Source organism: Gobius niger (genome assembly GCF_951799975.1).
Source record: "Gobius niger genome assembly, chromosome: 12".
Classification (NCBI taxonomy): Eukaryota; Metazoa; Chordata; class Actinopteri; order Gobiiformes; family Gobiidae; genus Gobius; species Gobius niger.
In genome coordinates, this window is record NC_136863.1 from 20,716,105 (window position 1) to 20,740,587 (window position 24,483).

Here is a 24,483-nt window from a genome sequence, read left to right on the forward strand (position 1 = left end):
GGATGTTTAAGCTCTGACTACCTGAAACAGGCACATTTTCTCCAGTTCAGTTTGACCTAAATCCATAAGTTATAATAATAAGAATAATACATGTTATTTGTATTGCACTTTACACAAGAAAAACACATCTCAAAGTGCTACAGTCACCACAAACAAAAAAAGTTTACAGCCTATAGGTCAGTGTGATGCCTAATTTGAAGGCTAAGACCTACAAAACTGATCATGACTTTCTTTCTTTTATAATAAATTATATACATCTTACTGATTCATAAAATTAGATATTTTTTATTCAAACCTCAGCTCAAACAAAAACAAATGCTTTCATCAAGTTTCATTTAACGCACAAAAGTCTTCCATTGTCTCTTCCAAACTCCCAAACTAGGTACTGTTTGTGCCAAAGAAATGGCTGTAAATCTGTGGATTATAAAGTCCCATGACGATTATTGAGGTTGACCAAAGTAGAGATTGCGATTTCGATAAAATTTCAATTAATTGCCCAGCCCAGAATCATGAAATAGAATTAAATAGGGGGTACAAACACGTCCTGATCCTGCTGCTGTTGGGTCAGGTCAAAGGTGAAGCAATAAACATCAGCTGATATGATTAGCACTGGAGTTGAGTTCATGAGTCAAATCGGTTTACGCGGCAGATACATTTCCTGTCGCAGGCTTCACTGTAATAACATTAGGACTTCTCTATTTGGAAGAGGAGGGAGCTCGGTGGCGGTGCCCGTAACCTTGTTTACACACCAGGGGCCAGACATGACAGGAATCAAGTCGGCCGCGAGTAGAACAAAAGAGGAGCAGAAACGTGCAGCTGTCTTGAAGGAGCAGTGCGGTATCAGTCAATCAAACCCAATGTAACGCTCAAAGGACTGGTTTACAACAATGACGTTTACAAAGGAAATTACTGAGACAAATATCACCAAAGTAAAGGAGAATAAAAGACTCTGTAAAAGGGATCACAGAACCAAATCACTAACAATAATCTAACAATACTGGGATATTTAGGGGTTCCTGCTAGAATAATTTGCCCAGTTCAAAGCCTTGATCAATTGTGAGGCATACATCAATAGGATATAAATCACAGAGGAAGGTTACCATTTCATTAGTTGAGGACCACATTTGTGCAGTATATTTCAGTGCCTGGAACATACCATTATTCTCTCATATACTATATAGTCAACAACATACTGCTGACGATTCGCTCTTTGTAAACATGTTTATGGACAGTGGGATCCATACAATTATCTTAATGCATGAATGTTAAGAGCTCATATCCTCAGCCGTGCACTATCGCCGCCCCGGAGCACACAGATAATAGTTTGGAGTGCCCCTTGCTTTCTGAAGCCATTGCCGTGTGTTCATGCGTGTAAGCAGTCAGAGCTGAGTGCTGTCACAGGCGGCTGTTGATGCTGGAGGGCACAGTGATCCATCTTAGACCAGTGTGGGTACCCAGGTGTCCCTGCACAGCCTTGCCATTGCCAAGTCATCTCATCTGGCTCCATGTGACTGGCAGCTAAGTGGAGGGCTTTTGCATTAGCTGTGACGAATACAGCCTTGCCTGGCGGAGGTGTATAACGGACTATGTATGTTAATGTTGTGGGATGTCGCAGTGGATTTTCACATAAGATGAGAAGAAAGGTAATGGTGCCAAAATGTTTCAAAGAAAAGGTAGAATAGACAAGTTAAAGTTAAAGCAGTACCAAGTACCCCTAGTACCCCCTTTTAATCATTAATTGTCCATGAAAGTAAATACTACATTGACAGAAAGACAAAGGGAGAGAGGGATTTTGTACATCCAACTACACTACAGAGATATTCTTTTTCATTCAAACTTGGCTGTAAATACTGTTTAAGTGACTCTAGCCCACAGTAAGCTTTGCCCGTTAGCCTGTTAGCTTCTTCTTCATGATTCCATTAGTGTGTATTGGTGGCCAATACCCGGAGGCAGCGAAGTTGCAATTGTGGTTTTCTGGCCAGAGACACCAAGGGGAGATGAAAGACCCCCCAATCATCCCAGTAATAATACTTGTATTACCCCCAGAGGGACTATGAAAAAGATTAATATAGGTAAACAAGTTACTTGGTATTGTTTAACTGCCTATGTTCACAATGGATCAATGGATGCCACACTTCAATGCACAAGTAATTGAAGGTAATAAATAACATGAAACCCCAATGACACAGATATTTGCAAAGTTATACGAAAGCAGCTGTGGTCTCGGTGGTCAAAAATTCAAACAAAAAGATAGGAAAGGTATGGAGCCTTCAAGTCTAAAACCCATCAGGGAAGAAGAAATCCTTTGATAGAATAACCTGGTCATTCAGGATGTTCAGGCAGTCAGCTGATCTGAGTCTTTGTGCACGTAGTGTTACTGAACCTGCACTTGATCACCTGCAGCAAACCCCAGATAATTATAGCAAGCCAAGTTAAATCTGAGCTTTTAAAATGAGCACCAAGAGGCAGGATACACTGTAGGATGAGTTTTAATGTTGTCCAGTTTGCTAAGAGGTAATAAATACAGTGTGTCTGTTGAACACATTTGTTTTACAGTACTTGGCCAAGTGGTTATGGGGACATTAAAATCTGCAGTACATTTCAAAAAGCGCAAACACGGGGCCCATTTGAACCATGGCAAATCAATAAGCAGCAATCTGTGTGAACCAGTCCTTCAGAAGTGCGCGGCCCGAGTTCGACGACACTATGTTAAATGAAAGAGGGAGCACCTCGAGGTACAAAGGGGAGAAATAAAAGGCTATTGAGACGCCGCGCATCAAAAGAGGAAGAGGCCACAATGATGACAAGAGCAGAAATGTGTGGGGCCCAAGAGCAAAAAAACAACAACAACATACAATTCGAATAATAATGGGAAATAAAAACTTTAAAATGTATATGAACAAAAACACTATGACGTCAGTTAAAGCAAGTTCAGCTCATAGCTTACTTGTTTTAACTATGACTATTTTAATTCTATAGTGGCATCAATCTAATTTGGTATTGACTTGTGTGCAGCTTGCTTGACCGTAACTTAAGCAGGTGCATAAGTGTTGGCGCAGACCTAACGCTTATGCAGCTTGCCAGGGTTAGGCGAGCAGCACAGAAGGAGCAAATATTCCTTGGAAGTGCACCAGAATTAACTGAACAAGCCCTTCAATACAGTATAAATCAGGGGTAGGCAAGTTTTCTGGATTGTGGGCCAGATTTACTATCGTGACCAAAGATGAGGAGGGGGTACCCTTCCGATAGTGCCCAAACTCAGGCATTGCTTTATATAAATAGTAATGTTGTCACATACTCGTGGTCCATTCAAATGATTCACCACATTTGTGTTATTTTTGGTCTTAGGTCTTTGCTCTGTGCCCTCTTGTAGAGCTAAAGGTAACGTGCTCGGGGGAAAAATGACATAACTTCAATACAATATTCTGAATTACTGCCGAGCACCTTATTGAACATTTTATAACTGTGCGTTTCAATCAAATACAGTTAAACACTAACAAAAAGAAAATCAACAATTGCTGCCTGAAAACACATTATAGCTGCAGTTAAAGTGCGCAAAACTCAGTTCATCAGAGCCGAAATGTCACTCATGAAGTGCCCGATTTATCTTGATTAGACCATTAATAGAAATAGGAACAGCTAAAGTCAGTGGCAGCTCTACAAAAACAGCAGGCGCATCAAATAAACAGGCTTAGAGGATTACAATATACAGTATTTTTACATTTCCTAAAACCTTCTTCAAAATCATTATAATTTATTTTCATATACAAAGCAGCTTGATAAGTGCAGATAGAATATGAAGGGGAACTAAATGTGTAATAGCTCCTATTGGAGGTGATATAGCGCTATATGGTCAATTTACCGTCTAACATTCGAATAAAAGAGCTCTCAAGATCTGGTTCAGCCTTGTTTCAGACCTGGCTTATTCGACCCAGATATAGTAATTAAGAGTATTACCAGCTATGGCTGTATTTTAAAAATTCTAATTACATGTTGCAGCCCTAGTTGGTTGACAATCGCACCACAAGTAATAGTCAAAAGTCTCTCAATGAGAATAAATATGAGGTAAAGTTGTGTGCATTGCTTTAGGCTTTGGAGGGATAAGAAAACCCATTGAACATGTCCGCCCTGAGTCTGGCCCACTCCGTCATCCTCTGCACGGAGCTCTTCTCTCGGTTGAGGATGCGGGCGACCTTTTGGAGTTTTTCCTCGTTCCTTTCGAGGTAACGGCTGCACTCTGTCTGCAGCAGGTTCAGCTTCTCCCGCCTGTTCTCGTCCATGGAGATGTCTTCGCTGATGTAGGGGTTGAATCTGAAGTAAGCGTGTGGCGGCAGGAAGGCGTCGAGCATGGCGTGGACCTCTGGAAGGAGAAAGCGTGAGAACAGAGGAAGACGTTTAATTTGAACTCGCAAACAAACCTGGCATTCAGAAACACCAACAACGCGAGCAAATAATCACGCCGTTGATAGTCGCAGCATGTACAAATGTTCACAGATTACGTCAAAGAGCGAGTGGAGCGGTGAAAGTCAAAACCTGTCACGCAATGCGGTGACAGAAGTACAAGCACAGCAGACAAACCGCTCGGGGCTCAGAGTGCGAAGTTACACCCTGTAAAAAATGTGCTATGGCGGTTTGAGCTGCAAAGTCCCTGAGGTGTAAACATCAACAACATAGAGTTATATAAACAGGCTGCAGGTAATGCCAAAACATTCAGCAGGAAATACAAACAAATGTGAAGCCCTTGTGAAAAACAAACTTAAAATTGACTGGAAGACCTTTAATGTGTGTAGCCTGATAGTCTGTCTGAGTATTTGGATAAAATGTCAAGATACGAAGTTGGATTGTTGATTTTCCTAATTACGGGGCAGCAGTTCATGCAGAAACTTCGAGGAGTGATGGGAAACAATGAGTAGAAGTATGCAAAGGTTTGAGTTGAGTAAGAATCCAAGAAGAAAACCAAATTTGTGGATTGTGATTAAGTTGAAACGGAATGAAAAGAAGCAGCCTCACAGCACAGAATGTCTCAATGTTTTTACAAAAAGTTGCAATCTTACTAACTTTCTTTGCAGAGTGCAGACAGGGATGACTTAATATATGATATATGATATAACTGCAAGTCACCTACCGCCAATCCCCATTGAGGAGAGGAGGAGAGGCCAAATGCTAACAACGTCTTTGGTCTGTTCGCGTGACTGAGCGCACGCACAAAGACCAGACGCATCAACTCGTCTAAGCTCAGGTAAGAACATATGTCAGTATGTAAAAACTGTGGCCTGTTCCTTTAAGTAAATAAAAGCAACACACAGTATTTGAAGGTCATCAAAATCAACAATTATCTGGACAGTGAAAATCCCTCTTTGCTGAAATGTAGTTATTATGCCACTAGAGACAACGTGCGCGAAAGCTGATAAAGCGACTTCAGAGACCTGATTTTGCATCTCAAAGGCCCACTACAAGGGACTTATCTAACCGCCATAACAATACGCACGTTTGCATAGACCAAAAAAACAAAATTGGAATCTTTATGAACAGTGAAACAAGGGGAAGCGTTTTGGAGGGAGAAAATCTGTGACAGACACTCTTTGTTAATCTGCTATTCCTAAATAACAAAGCCGTTTGGAGAGCGGGAGGGGATTAGTCCTAAACGCTGGAGGAGAAGCATTTAGGTCACTCTCCACACCCCACAGCAGCAGCAACAGCAGCAACAGCCTGAGCCAAATTTCGGCCCAGCAGAGAGTCCCTGTGTCCGGAGGAGATAAGGAGATGGACGGTGGACAGAAACAATGTGAGAAGATCTTTGAGCGATAGGAGTTTTTGTTGTTATGGGTGTTCATTGTGCATAGAAAAATCATCTTAAATTGAAGAACAGACACCAAACCCATCATGCCTCACCCTCCGTGTCAGTGGCGCTGCTGATGACGTTGTTGAGCTTGGTTTTGAGGCTTGTGTAGGTGATGCTGTTCTTGATGGGAGCCTCGAAGCGCCCCGTCCCGAGCGAGACCACACACTCGAGGGGCGTGTGCGGCCACAGACACTTCGATTCATGGATTGCCAGCGCTGTTGGGTTGTTAATCAGCAGACCACCGTCCTACATTGAAAAGCAGAAAGAACACCGTGTTAAAAACAGTTTTTTACTTAATTTGTGCTTTATTTCAGGCTGAACCCACATGTGAATCTTACAAAACGCTTCATGGATTTCAACGTTAATTGTAAAAAGCAGGCCGAGTTAAACTGTTCCTTTATTTCTTCCCCATCATGGTCTGAGTGAGACTGCCTTTGATATCAAGCGCCCGGGAGTGCTTTCTCCTCGGGTCTATAGTCGTCCCAGGGCGCAGGGAGCGTAACTAGAGAGAGACTGTAGGGGACTGTTGAATAGGCATGAGGCAGAGGGGCCGCGGGCTGAGGGCTGGCAGCAGGATCAAACACACTGGGCCTCCTCTCATTAAAGAGGCCAGGTTTAGGTTTAGGGATATGCACTGGAGCCCCCAAATGTCAAGGGATTCACTCAGTGGGTGTTTACGGGACATTTGTGCCTATAGGATTGAGGGATTGTGTCTGCTATGGAGTCATAACAATTATAAGGATGTGCAGATGCAGAGGTTTTCTCAGGAGATGAGAATAGATAGATTGATGTTTCTGCATGCTATAGTGTTTTATTTTCAATGTTTTAACATTGCTTGTACATCTAGGGAGAGCTGCTAGGTCTAAGGTTAGGGGAGACTGCAAAGTGCCCTGTAGATGCACCACCACGCTTAAATCAAATCAACAATGCACTCATTATAACCTCCAGGTTTCCTGATGCAAGATTCAGCAATGTGTCAGGATATTCTGAACAGCTGCACATCATGAACAAGAGGTGCTAGCTTTGTATATAATAACTGTAAATGGTCTCAACTTACATATATAGCGCTTTTCTACCTTCATTAAGCCCAAAGCGCTTTACAGCAACCAGTCACCCATTCACTCTCTCATTCATACAGCAATGTACGCAGGCAATGGAGGCAAGGTGGGTGAAGTGTCTTGCGCAAGAACACAACGACAGTGTGCACTTTCAGGAGCTGGGATTCGAACCCCTGACCTTCCGATCATGAGACGACCTGCTCTACCAACTGCACCACAATCGTAAATATTAAATCCAATGTCTCTTGAATTAACATTTAAAGCAGTACTATAGCAGTACTATAAGCGCCACTGCAGGTGTCGTAGCCACTGCAGGTGTCGTAGCATGCGGATTTTACTCATTAATTGTCCATAAATACTACGCTGACAGAAAAGAAAAAGAGACAGAGGGATATTGTACATCCAATTGCACAATGGAAATACATTTTTCACTCAAACCTAGCTGTAAATACTGTTTAAGTTGTGCTAGCCCACAGCATTTTTGAATAATAAGGAGATAGAACTGCATGATCACTTGCTATCCGTACATCCATCCTATTAACATGTTATTACTATACTGACCAGGTGTGCCATGACTCAAGCACGATTCTAGTTACAGTTATGTTGAGCACACAGTGTAATGGGGCCACCAACAAAAGCAAGCGCCCGTCAGGGGAGCGGGATGAAGCAACTGCACCATCAATTCAAGAACCAAGAGAACCACAAAGGGAGTTGGATACTGCATTGGAACATGGCAGAGAAGCAGCTGGGACAATGGAACGACTGGTTTGAGGTCATTTGGTTGTATCTGGACATTAGTCGAGTCAAATGTCCCAAAGGTTTGAAGCATAAGACACCCGACATTGATTTACAAGAATAATCTGTAATAATGATGTGTCGTATGAATCATTCAAAACCTTTTACTGATGAGCTCTTCAGAGACGTTGTCCTCAGAGGCACACAGAAACGGCAGTCAATTCAAAGCTCTATTCCACCACGGACCGGAGGGAACGGCTGAGGTGGCCATTTGTTCCGATCATGTCATTATGCAGCAGCACAGCGTCTGCCCAGTCACAAAGTGAATCGGGGACAAATGCCAGTATTGGGCGAGCCTTCTAATAGTGACTGAGGACCAAGTTGTACTCGAGCAACCCAGGTCGAGACAAACGACTGAGCAGTTTGCAGAAAGAGTGTTCAATTTTCCCCCAAACTCCGTGGCAATTATGTCTTCAATAAGAGCCTAGTTAGGAGAGCTTTGTGGGGATGGCTCGGGGCAAGTTTCTGAAGCACTGAGCGGCCCTGTGCACAAATAGGCATGTTACATTAGAGGCCATCGCACAATGCTCTGGTACACGCTGTAACTGTTTTCTATGTGTCAATACCGAGCACAAATAAATCAATTAAGAGAGGGGATCCAGCGTAAAAACTTCAGTATGATATGCAGATCTGTAGACATTAGGATGCAAAGAAGCTGTAACGAAGAGAAAAGCCAAAAGCAACAAAACCTCATTGTACAAGTTAAATAAAACAAAATAGACAAAATATTTAGATGAGGTCTATTGCAGCAGCTCATTCCAAGCCTGTATTTTTGACACCGAAGGGTCTTTATGAACGCCGCTGAAAGACTGTCTTTGTGTGTGGCATTCCCGGCTTTAGCTTTAAGTTTGAATTATTTAGAGGTTCATTTGCATCCGTCATCTCTTCCGCAGTTGTCAAGAGTAAAAGAGAGAGAATATGAGCAGGAGCACTGGGATGTTTTTTTTGGCATATACCGCGGCTGCTGAAGTGTTTCTAAAGTTTCGGCAACATCCTCTAAAACTTGGCCCGACGCCACGTTCGCTCACAAAGAAATGCAGAGGCCAGAGCATATTTGGAGTTTAAGTTGGGGACAAAGCGTCAGGGACAAGATGGAAATGAGTTGTGCCGCCAACTAAACAGGCTGATGCTGTCAGTCAAACACACAGCACGGCGCGAGGCAAAGGTCACTTAGATTTACAGGGATTTGGGTTGTAATGCCGCTCCAACTAACGAACTCAATCTACTGCGAAAAGAGGACATATGCCGAAAAGGGAGAGAAGAGTCATGATGGGACACACACATTGGGATAGAGCTGAAGAAAATGCAATGTGCAGTCTAGGGCTGAAACAACTAATCGATTAATCGACGACTAATCGATTATTGAAATAGTCGACAACTATTTTAGTAATCGATTAATCGTTTTCTGGTTCACAGACTCAAATAGAGCAAAAATTACATGAAAACTTAGTATTTTTGATGAAAACCTACTTTGTTTCTATAGCAAGTGTGTGTAGTTCACTTTGTACATTGTAAATTTCATGTTCATCTGTTTGTGTCTCATCCAATCAGAAGCAGAATTAGCACCAAGAGCCTCCAACAAACATTTACTTTACGTTTACTCCATCAACACGTCCTCAAGCGGATCCATTTTAGCTTTATGTGATAAAAAAAAATAGAAAAAATAAAATTTTCCTACACCATTCATAGCCAAGCGACTAATCGATTAATTGTAAAAATAGCCGATAGATTAATCGATTACAGAATAATCGTTAGTTGCAGCCCTAGTGCAGTCTTTAATATGGTGATAATGACAGTGGTATTCAGTATCAGTCCCATTTGGTCAAAAATGTAAACTTTAATGACTGCACAAAGCTAGGCTAAATTAGGACTAAATTAAGAGGATAAGGAATAAAACCTGGCCTTTTGTTTGTATCTCAGTGACAACATATTCTGATTTTAGGCTCTGTAATAAACCACTAAGACCTGCCAGTGTCGAAACGTGTTGTTGCCAATCCATGCTTTAATAAAGAATTTCACACAGATGCCTTTTTGACTACTGATCACTACATTTGCTTCTTCACCTGAGTTAGTGTTCCTGCTCAAAATGTGGATACTGTTATAGCGTTACTGCTCATTATGTTTAGTATCTTGAATATTTTGGCTAACGAATGTAGCAATATCAACATACGCATAACATCTTGGCCTCTCTTTCTTTTCTATTGGCATCTCATAGGTTATGCAAATATATAGAACATACAACACAGGGACCACCCTTTACTCTTCACTTGGGATGGGACAATAAACAATAATATCGTTAATCACGATAAAAATGTGGCAATTAATCGATCACCACATTTTTAAATAATTATCGCACAAGATAATCGCTAAATCCACCATATAGTGCTATGTTATAAAACCAGCAACAATGACTTTCTCTCGATTATCGCAATGCAAAGACTAGCTGGTTTTCGTCCTATATTTATAGTTTACTGCATTTTTTTTTTCTTTTGATGAGTTTTAAGTTGAATTTGTTTAAATGTACTTTATGAGGTCTCACTCAATTTATAGAAGACAAAAAAGAGGAATATTTTGTTACCCTGATCCCATAATTTCCTTAAAAAATAATTAATTAATTAATAAAAATAAAAATAATAATAATAATTAATTAATTTTTTAAACCTTAGGCAAAAATCCTGATAATATCGTTAATCGCAGTTATTTTGGTGAAGATAAACTTGATGTCATTATCGTTCCATCCCTACTCTTCACCCACTGTTGGGCACTTTTTACAGGTCGCACAGTTTTGCATTCTGGAAAAAGCTTTAGCCTTTTGAACCATGTCAATTTAATTTTATAATGTTATAATATTGCTAAATTTAAAATCCTTGCACTTGTTACTGTTTCCTGTGTCTCACACATCCCAGATTTTTGTAGCAGTAAAATTTGTTTTGTTTCCTTCCGTTTATTGAAGAGAAAATACTGTGCATCTAACATTTGTATCAATGCAACGTGCTTATATAATCAACTCTGTTAATAATTTGGATGTTTGAAATGTGTTCGGGAAGTTAAAAATGAGACCACAACTGAAAATTCTATTAACTCGTTCTCTCTTTCATCGTTTGTAACCAAAAAAATCAGGTAGGGCTTTTAAGTATAATTCCTCAACCACTAATGAGTTCAAGGGTAAAGAGATATAATCCAAATAACATCAATAAAAAGCATTTTGAAATATATCTTCTTTGGTAAAAAGCTGAAATGCTCTGAATGTGGAGGAATAGAATTATTCTCACATTAGACCTCATAGTTTTGCCTTTGCCCTTAAGGATCTACTGGGTGAATCATAGACTTCAGATCCCACTTTCCTGGGGCTAGAATAAAACATATTTTCACCTAATTAGGGCTCTAAAACCTATGGGATTACATTTCATTTCTTCAAACGGCCAATTAAACCAAAATACTGTTCTCGCATCTGAAAGAAAGTGCTGAGTTAATAAGTGGTGAAAAACAAAAGGTACTAAATGCAATATTTGTGATACCGCAGTTCAAATGCTTCTGCTGTCATTAAGTTTAAAGGTTTATCTATATTGTGGCAGTCTTTAGGGGAGTGCAGATTTGAATGAGAAAGAGCTGCTATCGTCGGGATCACTAAAAGTCATTTCACGCGCCACTGTATGTCAGCTCCCATTAACAAGGACAGCAAACTTCATCATCTTCATTCCGCTCATGCCCCCGGCCAACCAACCAACGTGGATGCTAGGTTAAACGGTCTGGTGTCGTATGAAATTATCATGAATAGGTGCAGTGTTGCTCTATATAAAGTGACATTCACCCAACAATTCCACTTAGCATAAGTCTGGAGGTTCATCGACTATGTGGCAGCACCAAGCACTGTCATCATTTATTAAGACTGTTTGCCAATGAGGCTCATGTCTTTCAAATGATTAATTAGGAAAGCATTGCATAATATTTCACGCAAGTCTGGCTAATGATGTCAAAACAATACAATATTTGTGAGTTGTTTATCAAATGCAGATCCTAAATTTTGAGCTGCAGTAAATTTTAAATCAATCGACTGCTTACTACTACAGATAATTACATGGGCTCAGCATTTCAATACAAAATAATATGGAAGACATGATTTAAACAAAAGGGGAGCTGTGGGGGCTTTGAACAAAAACCTTCAAGTGCAGCTCGGCCACCACCAAGCAAAAACATTTCTAAGTTGGCCTTAGACATATTTTAGTTATGCATGTGTCAAAAAATACGCCTATAACTTACTAAAAGATAATAAAATGTAGTTATTACAAACGCCAACCGAGGGTGCAGTGTTACTTCTATCGTTGCAGTGAAACAGAAACAGTTTCATATTGAAAGTAACAATAAAAATGGAAAAACATGATACTGTGACATGATACTCCGGAGTATAAGTCGCTCCGGAGTATAAGTCACACTGTACCATTGACAAGCCTCTCCCGGCAGCACGTTGTTAAAGCACCCATTTTCAAACTCGTTCCTCTAGCTGTGGCCATCTGGCTTTTAGCCTGTGATTATCTTTTTTGTTTTCTTCATTGCAGTAAGAGTAACCTCCGCTTTTCACCAGCCCCTCACAAGTTTCCCACTCACTCCAAACTTTCCTTCTGCTGCTTGATTACAGTTTTCAAGTGGTACAGTAAGTAAGTAAGTAAGTAAGTAAGTAAGTAAGTGCTTTATTTGTCATTGTACAACCGTACAGGAGTAGAAGAAACTGGTACACAAGCATAGAGTGTCCTGTAGTGAAAATAACAAACATGAAATGATATATCGCACCCAAGTATAAGTCACACCCCCGGCCAACAAGGAAAAAAATGTACTTATAATACGGAAAATATGGTAATCTGACAATGAAGAGTGTTTGAAGAAGGTCAGAAGGTGTCTAGACTTAAATGTCATGGATTACTCCATGTGACATACTGTATATTGTGAGTGTGGGATGGGGGAAAAGGGAAACAACCAGTATTTTTTTTATGACAATATAACAACACTTAGTAAAAATAAAATTTTGCATGACATAGGCCTTTCAAACATGTCCGCACATCTTCCTACGATTATGTGCATAACAACAAATAAATGAGAGCGTCTGAAGCATTAGAAAAGTACCTTATGAAAGTGCTAATAGTACCTAATTATCTCTTTCTCATAATTAAACTAATTGCTATGCATCCACTCAACATAAGAGCCACTACTGTCAGAAACAACCTTATCAAACAATATCTCAGAGGTTTGAGAGCTAACAACTTTTCCCCTTTAGACTAAAGGGGATTGCCTCAAAGGGAGGCATACCATCTTATCTGGGAACACAGACTGACACAGGTGTGGCCTAAAGGGTCACCTACAGCTGTGTATATAAGACCAGTGCTCAGTCTCAAAGACCAAACTGATGATGGTGGTTGGATGACTGTTGAAACATCTTAGTTGATACACCAAACACCAAATCAAAACAAAAAGTCCAGTTGAAATAATACATTTTTCTATAACCTTCTCATATAATTTTACAGCAGACCTACTGGTCGACTGGTCAAGGGCAAAGGTTGTTGCCATGGCATATTTCCTTCATGAGAACGACCAGCTTCTATTGCCCAAAAGGTCATGTTGAAGTTCAGGCTGTCAATAGAGGTGGGGCCCATCTGTGTGACTGCAGCCTTAGCCTCAAGGCAGGGGCCAAATGAAGATGTACGGCACACACTTCGCTTTTCCCACACATTTTTATGAATACATGGCCACAAGTCCTCTGCCAGTATTGCGACAATGAATCATCCCAGCTGGTCCAATACAGAAATTACACTCATGACAAGTCAATTTAGCGTTATAAATGGATTCAAATTCCCTAGTTTGCATCTACCTTCCTTTAAGCTACATGTAAATATTTGACAAAAGCATAATTTGGCTGTCCGTCATAATCCGAAGACCAATTTAGAGCAAATTTTCTCCCGCATGTGAGGGATAAGTGACTGGATGCTCACATGCATATCAATACGGTAGGATTTATTCAAAGGCGTCTCAACCGGCGGCCACTGCAGTGAGATGCCTGCTCATTTGCAGTGTTCCCTCTGGAAGGACAAGGGGGTTAAAAGGAGAGACAGAAAGTCAGGCTCTTACACAGTGCCTGGTCAGTAAGTGGACAGGCCTAATCCCCAAACGAGTCTAGCCTCAGCCCAATCAAAGAGAGAGCATGTAGCAGTGGATGCAGAGCCTTGGTCACAACAAGCGCCTGAATTTGAGTGATTATCCTCAAGGGAATGAAAAAACACAGTCGGTCAGGGAGGAGGAGGCAGGGGCTAAAAGAGTCCACGCCGCATCCTGCATCTGCCCCAAGGCCAAGTTCCAAGGGGTAACCACAGGAGGAGACAGGAGACGAGGAAGCTGTTAAAAGCTAAGGTTGTGTCTATCTGCCCTTTTAACAAAGAACCCATAAAGCGCAATTATACATCGTGTAAAAAATAATGACAAGAAAAGCAAAAGGTTATGCTTAGGTTAAATACAAAGTTATGCAGCATAGTCGTTTGTGATTGCAGGGAAAAAACATCATGCTTCTAAGGGTCAGACGGTCAGCTTTGTCAAAGATGTTAAAGCTACATTGCATTAAATCTTTGTCATCGACTCGGGTCACTCTAAAGTAGTCAGCTTGCTTTAAGCCCCTTGTGCGCTATAAAGGATGAGCTGGACAAAATGAACTAATCAATGCAAAAAAGTCAATCAGCTTTCCAGAAATCTTTTGGGATCAGTGTTCAGAGCATAAATAGTTGCCTAAAGGTCTGCGTTATTGCTTATGCCGTTAATGTTAGCTTCCACAGGCATTTTTGTGATCTTTATATCTCCCTTTTGTAAAGTTTATGATTTTAAATACTGTTTTGTATTGAGTACCTCAGCTCACACCTGTACCGTACTTACCCGACACAAACATAAAGGAAAAAATAAGCAAGACAAGCTTCAAGTGCACGCCAAATTATCCTACCAGGCCCAGTAAAGGTGTCTGAAATAGGAGCACCACCTTATGGCATCAGTAGTTTGGAGTAAGCATTATGAGCTCTTGCCACGTAGAGTGAATGTAGGATTCCCCAAACACTCAATGTTTGGGGAATGGTTAAAAGCTCACATTTTGCACAAAATGGGCGCTCATAAGAAAGCACTGGAGTATAGAGATAATAGACACTTGGTCACACATCATTTATCCAATTTAAACTGCAAGAACAGCGTCCATATTGTGCCATACTGAGCCACTTGGATCTGGTCTGTGTGTCTAAGGTGATGGGGCTCTCAGACCTCACACGGGGGCGACAGATAGAGAGACAGATGGATTTCGTGTCTTTCATCAAACTTTGGCAAAGATAGTCACAAAGCATTCCCCCATTCCTCTCCATCGCTTCAGGAGGCGCCATAGCAACAGGAGTCAGGAGGACCAAAAAATGCTTTGCAAGTCCCGTCATTCACATCAGGACATTTTGGACATTCAGAGGTAAAAAGTGAGTTATTAAAAAACACCGTCAGTTCAGTTGTACTACACAAAAAATTAAATTACAATAAAAATTGTAAGAAAAGATGCTTGGATGCAAAGAATTACAACAAAGCCAAACCAAGTTTAATTGTAGACTTGGATTTGCACATTTAATTTCAGTAAAAGTCTGCCTTGTCATCGTTAATGTCTGCAAACCTGGGAAGAAAAAGTAAAGTAAAAGTCTGTTCAAAATGATAAAGTAAACCTCAGAGCAGAGGATTATTAGTTTGCTTTTGAGGTATAATATGGCTCATGTATAGGCTTTAACATTGTTATTGTTTTTTTGTTCTTTTTTCTCAATAGTGTCTCAAAACTTAACCACTTCTCACACAGTATTATTCTCTGTATTATTCTCTTTTCAAGTCAGTCAAGTGGTGATGATGCCATACGATTTAGCCTCAAAGCTCAGGAATCTTCAGCTAAACTACAATCCTGAAATTCTGTGCTCTGAAACTTTCAGCATTTGCTCAAAGCACAGCAAAACGCTGTACAAAGGGGGATTGTCTGAAACTTGTATTAAGTGGAAAATCCAGTGGGCGTCAGTGGAAAAGAGTGAAATGACTGGAGAATCCTGACATCACACAAACAGCATGTTATACTCGTGGCTTGTCGAGGATGGGAGGCCCAGAAAATGATGTAATCAGGCCGGGTGGCATTTGGAGCTCATTGCTTTTGCATCCACATAAAAGACGCACGACCAAAGAAGGTATTTGCCATCAAACAATACAGTCAGATTTCTATTGTGTTCTAACTAAACAAATATTTGAACTTTGTGCAAGTAATGGCTAATTATTATATACAATACAATATCTCCAGGTAGAGCAGGCTTATAGGGTTTCTGCTTTTAATCTATTATAATGGAGGAACAGTGGTCAACCACCATCAGCAGGTGAAGGAGACACATAAAGAGAAAAAAAAGGCCTGACACTGGGGAAGTTAATGATATAATATAAAAATAAAATAAAAAAAAGCGTACTGTGAATGCCCACACAGCACAGTATTTACAGCTTTACAAGTTTGAGTGAAAAAATTATCTCCATTGTGTAATTGGTGCAATATCCCTCTCTCCCTTTGTCTTTTCTGTCAGTGTAGTATTTACTCTCACGGACAATTAATGAGTAATCACAACATGCTACGACACCTGCAGTGGCGCTTATGGCCTCTAGGGGCATGAGTTACATAGTACTGCTTTAACCTCATATATTACATGTATGTATTGCATATTGATCTGGAACTGGAACACATGCATGGAGTTTCTGATTGGACTACTGCAGTGGGTGAGCTCAAGAGCAGCCACATGTCGTAACAGCTCTCGTAAAAAGCTTTCAACTGGTTCAAAACTGGCCTCCTGTTGAGTTCAGAATTAAATATAAAAGCCTCCTCTACACTTGTGGCTCCAATTTATCTCCAATAGTGCCATATCAGCCAAACATTGCACTTGGCTGTGAAAAAGCAAACAAGCTCCACAGTCTCCATATTTAAGACTAGGCTCAAATCGTTCCGTAGCTTATGATCAGATTACAAGGCCTTCTCACTATGACCATAACTGCACTGTCCTTTTAACATGTACAGTACCGGTTTTAATTCTTACTGCACACTTAATTATGGTACAATATTTCCTTTTCTGAATTTTCTGTTCATCACTATTCACATGGTGTCCCCTGTCCCCGTTTCAGACAGTGAGTTGTTGGTGTCGCGGTCTTCAGCCCTGTCCACGGAGGAACAGAGGAACCCCGCCAACAGGGATTGGACAAGAAGAACTGAAGCTCCAACAAGGATTGGATAGATATCTGATTTGATCTGACAAACATTTACATTCTGAAAAAAGTTTTAATTGTGAATGAATTACAATTGTCTTAAAATTGGACTGTTTACTAGGCCTGTCACGATAACAAATATGAAGTTCGATATATTGAGTCAGGAAAGCATCGCGATAAACAACATTATTGAGTCTAACGATATTTGACACTGTCAACTCTCAGGCATAAAAATGACAGTAAACCTTTGTTCTAAAAGTGCATCATAATAAACATGAGGTATAATGTAACTGAATTTGCTTCTGCTAGAAATCAGAGTGCTACAAAGAAAAATAGGGGTGAAAATGTACAGACGATAAATATCGAGCCCAAAAATATACTGTTTATCTGTTATTTATTGAACGATAAGTCGACATAGTAATTATCGTGACAGCCCTACTGTTTACTTGCCGTCTTAGTTTGATAATGTTGCTGAATTTAAAACAGAAAATCTTACATACAGCTATTTTGAATATTCGTTTCATTTCTGTCACATTTGTGCATTAAGCACATATTAAACAACTAATGTCGCCTCATCTTCTCACAGTATGAGGCTTCAGCTGGCGGATACCACACACAGTTAGAGATAGCACTTCCATAATGAGGCTGTCGGTCTTGTGCTTTTATAACGAGGCAGATGTAGCGGCTTTTTTCAAGAGCGGATCAGGTTAATTTATTCACTTCAGAGTTTTGGTAGGAAGATGGTGAGCTGGAGAAATCTGGCCCAGTCCACAGGTGGGTTTTCATCAGCCAGTCTCTTTCATTGTCCCCCTGCTCTTCCCACTCACCTACAAATCCAACACAGCTCCCAATTAAGGGAGCGGGTACGAGCCGGCATGGGACGATGCCTTTGATGCAAACACATGCTCAATGATGTGTGCGGAGTGGAGTGTTTTGGAGACATCTGTGCAGTGAATGTCGATTCAAGGAGCTATTGACATAATGATGTGATGGGGTCGATGACGGACGACAACAGAACACTCAAACTTAATAGAGCTCTATTATTCACCACATCTGATCAAAACCCAAATTGTAGATTTCAAACTGTGTATGCCTTGCTAAAAAAAGTCCCAGGCGTCTAATGTCACAGTATTTCATAATGTTCAGAGTTCTGTTTAGAATGATGACATTGCAAACCTTATGGACGACTCATGATGGACTTGACTCATGGTGGAATGTCCTTTTCCATACAAAACTAACCAGATAGTAAATACGACTTTCAAGTACCTAGAGTTTTATCTCCAGTGTCTTTGTTCTCAAAATGGTAGATTAATCCATCAACTCTCAGAACAGAAGAAAATGGTAGAAGTGGACCAGCAGTCTTTTATTAGTGCTGGCTAATGCTTACCTGTTGAGTAGAGTTACATTTTAAGTGTGCCTCATCACCATGGAGCCCTCACTCATCTGTCAGAAAATAACTGCCTGGAAATGTGCACGGGGGAAGGAAATAGAGTCGGAGATGTTTGCAATGCAGAGGAATTCTCTTCATTAAGCTCCAAGAAATCCTTCAAACTTAAGCCCTCCTGTACAAACTTTACAAGGTACTTCATCCACGCTGCTAAAGTTGAATTTATTACCGAGCTAAGAGGGTACAGAAAGCTTGTTTAAACAAAGACAACATTCTCTATTTAACTATGTGGAACAACGAAGAGGAGCACTGTTCAAGCAACAGCAGCTACGATAATTGGAGAAGTGCAAGAAATATACTAATTGGTCTCAAACTGATAGATTGTTTATTCTAACAAGTTGTAACAGATAAAGCGAACATATCGGTAGGCACGTCATTACAATTCAAGCCTCGACTCTGAAATCCTTGTTTTTGCCAATGCTTTCCTTTTCTTGTTTACTTTTAGGAGACAATTTGCTTTTGTCCTACACCTGTCAAGAAAAGGACATTGTGAGTGCGTTACTGACTAAACCTGGAGCTCACACGCCTAGCCAAACCTACTTAAAAGCTAAAGAAATGTTTAAAATGTCATAATCACGCGGCTGCTGGTCGTTGTTTTGAGTGAAACTGGACTAACCTGGTGTAGGTCGTTGCCCAGAGTGAACTCCTGAAAGTATCCCGGGGCGGCGGACGTGGCGCGGATGGCCTGCCAGAGCCGGTGCTGGCAGCCCCCTATGTAATGAGCGCGCACCCCTGGCAGCAGGTTGTAGTTCCTGAACACATAGGCCTTCAGTGGAGTGCCCCTGTTCACAATGGTGCTCACTGCTGCCACCTACAGGAAATGCAAACAAAGATCTTAAGACATTTGGGGTGAACTTGTGAGATATACATATATATATATATATATGTACACATCTATGGTCATTTACAAAAAGGTGTCTTTAGGAAAATTATTTGTTTAATTGATATAACATTTAATACATGCTTTAGTGCTTTTAGACCACTTTGACTTTGATGTACCAAGTCAAGCTGGCACAACTTTCAGATTCCTTCAACAATTCACCAAATTTTCTTGCATTTTAGGCATCAACCTGGCACAATGTCAGGTTCTTTACATCAGTGCATCAATAACGCTCCCCCCCAATCTCACAGGGAAGCGAAGACCTGAGTAAGACAGATAACTGAAGCATTAGATGTGACTTCCCTGTAAATGAGCCGGCGGTCCACAGGAAAAAAAGAAAAAAAGGGGGGGGGGGGGGGGGGGGGCATGAGACAGGGGTGAGTCAGCCCATCTTCTAAAGCTCACCTTGGGGCATTGGGGGTTTCTCGCCGTCTCGACGAGGAGGTTAGAGCCCATTTTCTCTCTGCAGAGCGTAAACACAGAAATGTCACGTCATTTTCCGCTTTCCTGATCTTACTTCGGACGTTTAACCTTTTGCATATTAGTAATAGAAGATAAAACTTACACACCGTAGTGGTAACAAAAATGCAAACAATATATGATATGATTCATTTTGTTTTCTTATTCATTTTGTTTCATGAGCGCTTTAAGTGATCCAATAATAGATTATATCCAAACTTCACTGATTATTAAAAACATACATAGTTTAGAACATTTTAAGATTTCAAGAGTGAGCAGAGCATTTATCTACAGCCTCGAACTTCTCACATCTGCATTTGTAAGATGAGAACACTAAGGCACTAACAGTGATTTCACTCTATTATTATCAAAGTGACCCTTTTATTTGCCATATACAGTAATAACTCTTTAAAAGTAAATGCCTAAGTAGTCAAAGCCTAATAAATAATGTAACACTTGTCCGTCAAACCTACTTGAGCAGATTCTCCCAGGCCAAGCTGTCATAGAAAGCGTGGCTCCATCCCATCTTCACTGTGCCAACAATGACATTTTGCTTGAAAATGTCTGAGCCCAGCTTCCGGTACAGGTCGTCACACTCGCTCAGAGGCATTTGGAGAACACCTAATAAAAATCCAAGAATGGCGCCTGCAGAAAATGACAAATATTGCACAAGTTTTTACACAAACCAGCAAATATTGTGTGGCGTAATGATCTGAAAAAGTAACAGAGAGAGATATTCACAAACTTTTTGAAGCACTGTCAAAGTGAAAACCAAAAAGAAACTGCTTTTGGGAGAGATTAACTCAGTACTTTTTTGTGGAATTAAGCAGATGTAGAAAGAAACATTGTGTTTGGTTCACACTGCCATCTTGTGGCTATCTAAATATATTTGCATATTTTCAATCTAATAAAAACTCTTGCTACTACGGTAAATGTGCTGTTCACATGAATGATGCAGGCTACAGTAAAGGCAGTGCAGCAGGACTGTATGGAGAATTAAGGTCAAGGGAAGTGGGTCAAGGCATAATCCACATTGGCACACATAATAAAAAATACTTTTACACTTCCTTGTACTTGGCAATAAAGATTGTGTATTTTGTGTAACGTGAGAGGGCAACGTACCTGTGCTGACACCACATATATAGTCAAAGAGCTTGTGTATGGGTTTGCCAGTCAGAGTTTCCAGCTTTGACAAAGTTTGAAGTGCAACTAGTCCTCTGGAATCAAATAGATACTACTGTTAGACACTACATTTTATCCGCCACAAAAGTAACTAAACTCTCTCTACAAAGTTGAGGCCGATTTATCTGAGGAGTTAGAGAAGTACCTTAGACCTCCACCGTCTATGGACAGGATCCTTATCCCACGGCCTTTAACAGGTTTATGATATCCCACCAAAGCCAGGGCTTCTCTGACTGCAGAGCACAGGCCTGGATCCCTGGCCTGTTTAAGACGAAGCAGACAAGGGATCACTCTCTCCTGGAATCAAAAAAAGGAAAACGCACAAAAAATTAGCTAAAACACAACTATAAACTTAACACATTCACAGTTGGTATTAGAACAAAAATAGGATAAACAAATCAACCATATCTTATACATTCACAGTCAAGTAGCAGCAGGTGAGGCATATTCTCCATGTGTATGTGAAGTGTAAACAGTGTTCAGTGTTTCACAACAGGTACACTGTGCATGTGGCCTTTGTTTAAAATAGAAGCACACTGTATAAGACTTTCACGCCATCACAGATAAGGCGGAAACATAAATAAATGGTATGCAGACACCAGACGGCGTGCACTATCGTAGGTGTCTAACTTTGAAACTGAACAGACAGCAGCATGTCTGTGGCCTTTGGCTCAAGAACCGACAGACTTGACATTTAACTAACAGGAAAAAAATACAGTCCAGAGGTGCATTAACATCTAATACACTGAACACTGTGATACTCCTTATGTGAGGCAAAAAGGCCATAGTTTTCAGTAGCGTGAGCGTCCTGTGGGTGCATTGCTGATAAAGCCACCAAAAAATAATACACAGGTAAAACTCGGAAAATTTGAATATCGTTAAAAAGTGCATTCATTTCTGTTATTCAACTTACACTGTGAAAGTAATGTAGACTCATTGCATGCAAAGTGACATATGTATAGCCTTTATTTGTTGTAATTTTGATTATTATTATTATTATTATCAAATAAAAAATCTCATAAAATTATAATATAGTAAAAATGGACTGTAAACCATAATCCAAATTATCAAACAAAGGCTTGGCATATGTCACTTTGCATGTAATGAGTCTATATCATATATTAGTTTTGCATTTTAAGTTGAATTACAGAAATCATTTTCCGAGTTTCACCTGTAAAACTCGTCTCAGCCATATCGGAAAGCTCACCTTGACCGCGACCCCGCGCGTCTCTGGAAACTCAAGGAGGTGGTAGCTGAGGTCTTCCACTCTGTTGATATAAACCCGCACATCTGAAGCCCTCTGAAGAGCTTGCACTAGAGCGCGGGTCCGATTATCAACGCTCACTCTGGCTATGATCTGGGATTCAATATAATGAGAAGAGGATCGAGTTAAATATGAGTAGAATATACAATGGCATCATTATACATTGTGTAAATAAAAATGATAAGCTTTTTAATGATAATTTCTTAAATTGATTGTGTAAATCAAATTTTACAAATATATATATTCTGTGTTTGCAATTATTAATATTATAAACCCCTCTGGTAGTTCAAGCTCCGTGTCCCCATATGGTTGTAAGCAGGCTATTTTAAAAACTAGATTCCTAGAAGGCAATACCATTACATGTATAGAGTAGCAGTACTGATGAGAGTGTAGACAGCAGCCTGCTTCATATTCAGAATGACAAGTATATGAGGTGGATAATGTTTCTCTTAGCTTTAAAAACTGTTTATGCTTCTATTGTACCATAGTTAGTTGATTTAGTTAGTCAGTACAATATTAAAAAACAAAACAAAGCAAAAGGTGCCACAAACCTTTTCTCTTTGAAGCAGAAGTTTCTTGGTTTTCTCCTCTGCAGCTTTCTGCTCTTGACTGATTGTAGAAACAACTGGTTTTGCTGTTGTCTCTTCAGGCGTCTTCTCTTCTATAGGACTTTTGGATTCTGAGGCCCTAAACCGGGGGACCAGGGGGGCTATGTAGCTGCCCACAAAGGCCTGTACAGTTGGAGCAGAGTCTGATAAATACTGCCCAATACTCTTTTTGGAAGGGGTTGGCTGCACTGGAGCTGCCCCATGTTTTTTATCTGCTGCTGAAACGGACAAGGTATTTTCATAACTGTCTGTCAGTTTTTCTCCCGCTTTTATTTTGCTTCCAAAGTATGAGTTGATATGATGAGAAAGGTAGTTGTAGGTTTCATCCAGGCTGACTGAAAACGTACTTGGATGGAACAGTGGCGTGGATTGACTAGAAGTTACATTTTTGTTTTGAGTATCTCCCACTGAAGATTCTGGTTCCCCTGTCTTTTTGGCAGAACCATTTTTGGAAGCTATGACCACATGTTTTCGTTTTGGGATCTGGTTGGGTTCTTGCACTGGCAATGGCAAAGAAGCAGTGCTGGAAACTTGTGAAGCGTCAGAAGATTGTGTGGAGGTTTTGACGTTTTCAGATGCAGCAGCTGATGCAGAGGTCATGGATGAATTCATCACTGGTTTGGCTGTGGTCTCTCCAGATGTGCAGGAAACTTCTTTTGGACCATTCACTTGTGTTACTTGAACTTTCTCCACTATTGCCTCAGAACTCTTCCCAGTTTTTGATGCTTTTGGTTTTAATCTGGATATTTTGGAGAGTAGTTCTGCGTGGCTCCCACTGACTGCTTTAGAAACTGTCCCTAATGTGTTCTTGACTCTTGACATGTTGAGACCAGTGAACCAGCGTGAAGTTGAAGTATTTAGATGTAATGCACTGGTGTGGAGTAGTTGTTGTTTGGTCTGAATAGCTCTAAAGATCCATTCTTTTCGTGTTTTGATCCTCGTGTGATGGTAGAGTCTTCGTTGATTGAGAAAGCCAACTTTCTGACAGCCAGAGTGTTGAACATAGACCCTGTAGTGAGAGGTACCAGACAGAGATGATAGTCCACACGTGTAAGCATGAATATGCCACAAAACTAATCCTCTATTCAGTTTCACCCAAGTGTGTGGCACCAGCCTACGACTCATTCTCTCAAATGGTGATTATCCCATCCAAATCATTCTTAGGATGACCCGAGAAAAAAAAAACCTGATGATAGAAAATAAAGACAAACAATAAATAACCACAACATGAATGGGAGAAAACAGTAACATACAATGAAAGAATGAAAGAATGAGAAGCAAGACATAATGGTCATAAAGGTGTCTGGATATTTAGTGTTTGCTCCTACGTGGGATCACTATTATGACTATCTTTTAAGTCTCAAACTTTTCCTCTGTCCATGTATATTTACTTGACGTTAGCTTGGCTAATACAGAGAAGCTAACCGCTTGCGCTCAGACTAAGGGATGAATTAAGAACGGAACACATACCTTCTGTTAAGCAGGCATCTTCTAAAGGGCTCAGATAATGGCTTCTTGGTGTCTTGAACTTCCACTAGATTACATTCACAATGGCAACAACAAAGTGCATTGCCCCCGTCGACCTGAATGTATATCCAAAATAAGTAGAGGAAAAACAATGATCACGTGTCCTCGGTGCGCGCTGTCATTGGCTGCTTAACGCGTGCCTCTCACCGGA

The 24,483-nt window shown here is 40.5% G+C and overlaps 1 protein-coding gene across 2 annotated transcripts; it reads right to left on the minus strand.

The window, feature by feature from the left end:
- Positions 1 to 3,779: 3,779 nt before the first annotated feature.
- Positions 3,780 to 24,404, minus strand: LOC306971828 (calcium-independent phospholipase A2-gamma-like). 2 transcript variants are annotated; one of them, XM_079568226.1, is made up of 10 exons: positions 24,276 to 24,404; positions 22,749 to 23,814; positions 22,141 to 22,290; positions 21,079 to 21,230; positions 20,874 to 20,968; positions 20,225 to 20,396; positions 19,698 to 19,755; positions 19,029 to 19,223; positions 5,893 to 6,088; positions 3,780 to 4,360 (listed from the first exon to the last, which is right to left on the minus strand). In XM_079568226.1, exons 2-10 carry the CDS (start codon positions 23,625 to 23,627, stop codon positions 4,086 to 4,088), a joined length of 2,172 nt encoding a protein of 723 aa, XP_079424352.1. In that variant the 5' UTR covers positions 23,628 to 23,814; positions 24,276 to 24,404; the 3' UTR covers positions 3,780 to 4,085. The 2 variants fall into 2 exon arrangements, with proteins under 2 accessions (XP_079424352.1, XP_079424351.1); XM_079568225.1 differs by having other exon boundaries at positions 22,749 to 23,991; positions 24,276 to 24,382.
- Positions 24,405 to 24,483: the final 79 nt, after the last annotated feature.

Coding starts and splice junctions, on each gene's coding strand:
- LOC306971828 (XM_079568225.1), bottom strand. CDS start 23,930: ATGAGTCGTAGGCTGGTGCCACACACTTGGGTGAAACTGAATAGAGGA. Junction 19,224..19,697: donor GAAACCCCCAATGCCCCAAG/GTGAGCTTTAGA, acceptor CATTTCCTGTAG/GTGGCAGCAGTGAGCACCAT. Junction 6,089..19,028: donor TGGGCAACGACCTACACCAG/GTTAGTCCAGTT, acceptor TTTTCAATGTAG/GACGGTGGTCTGCTGATTAA.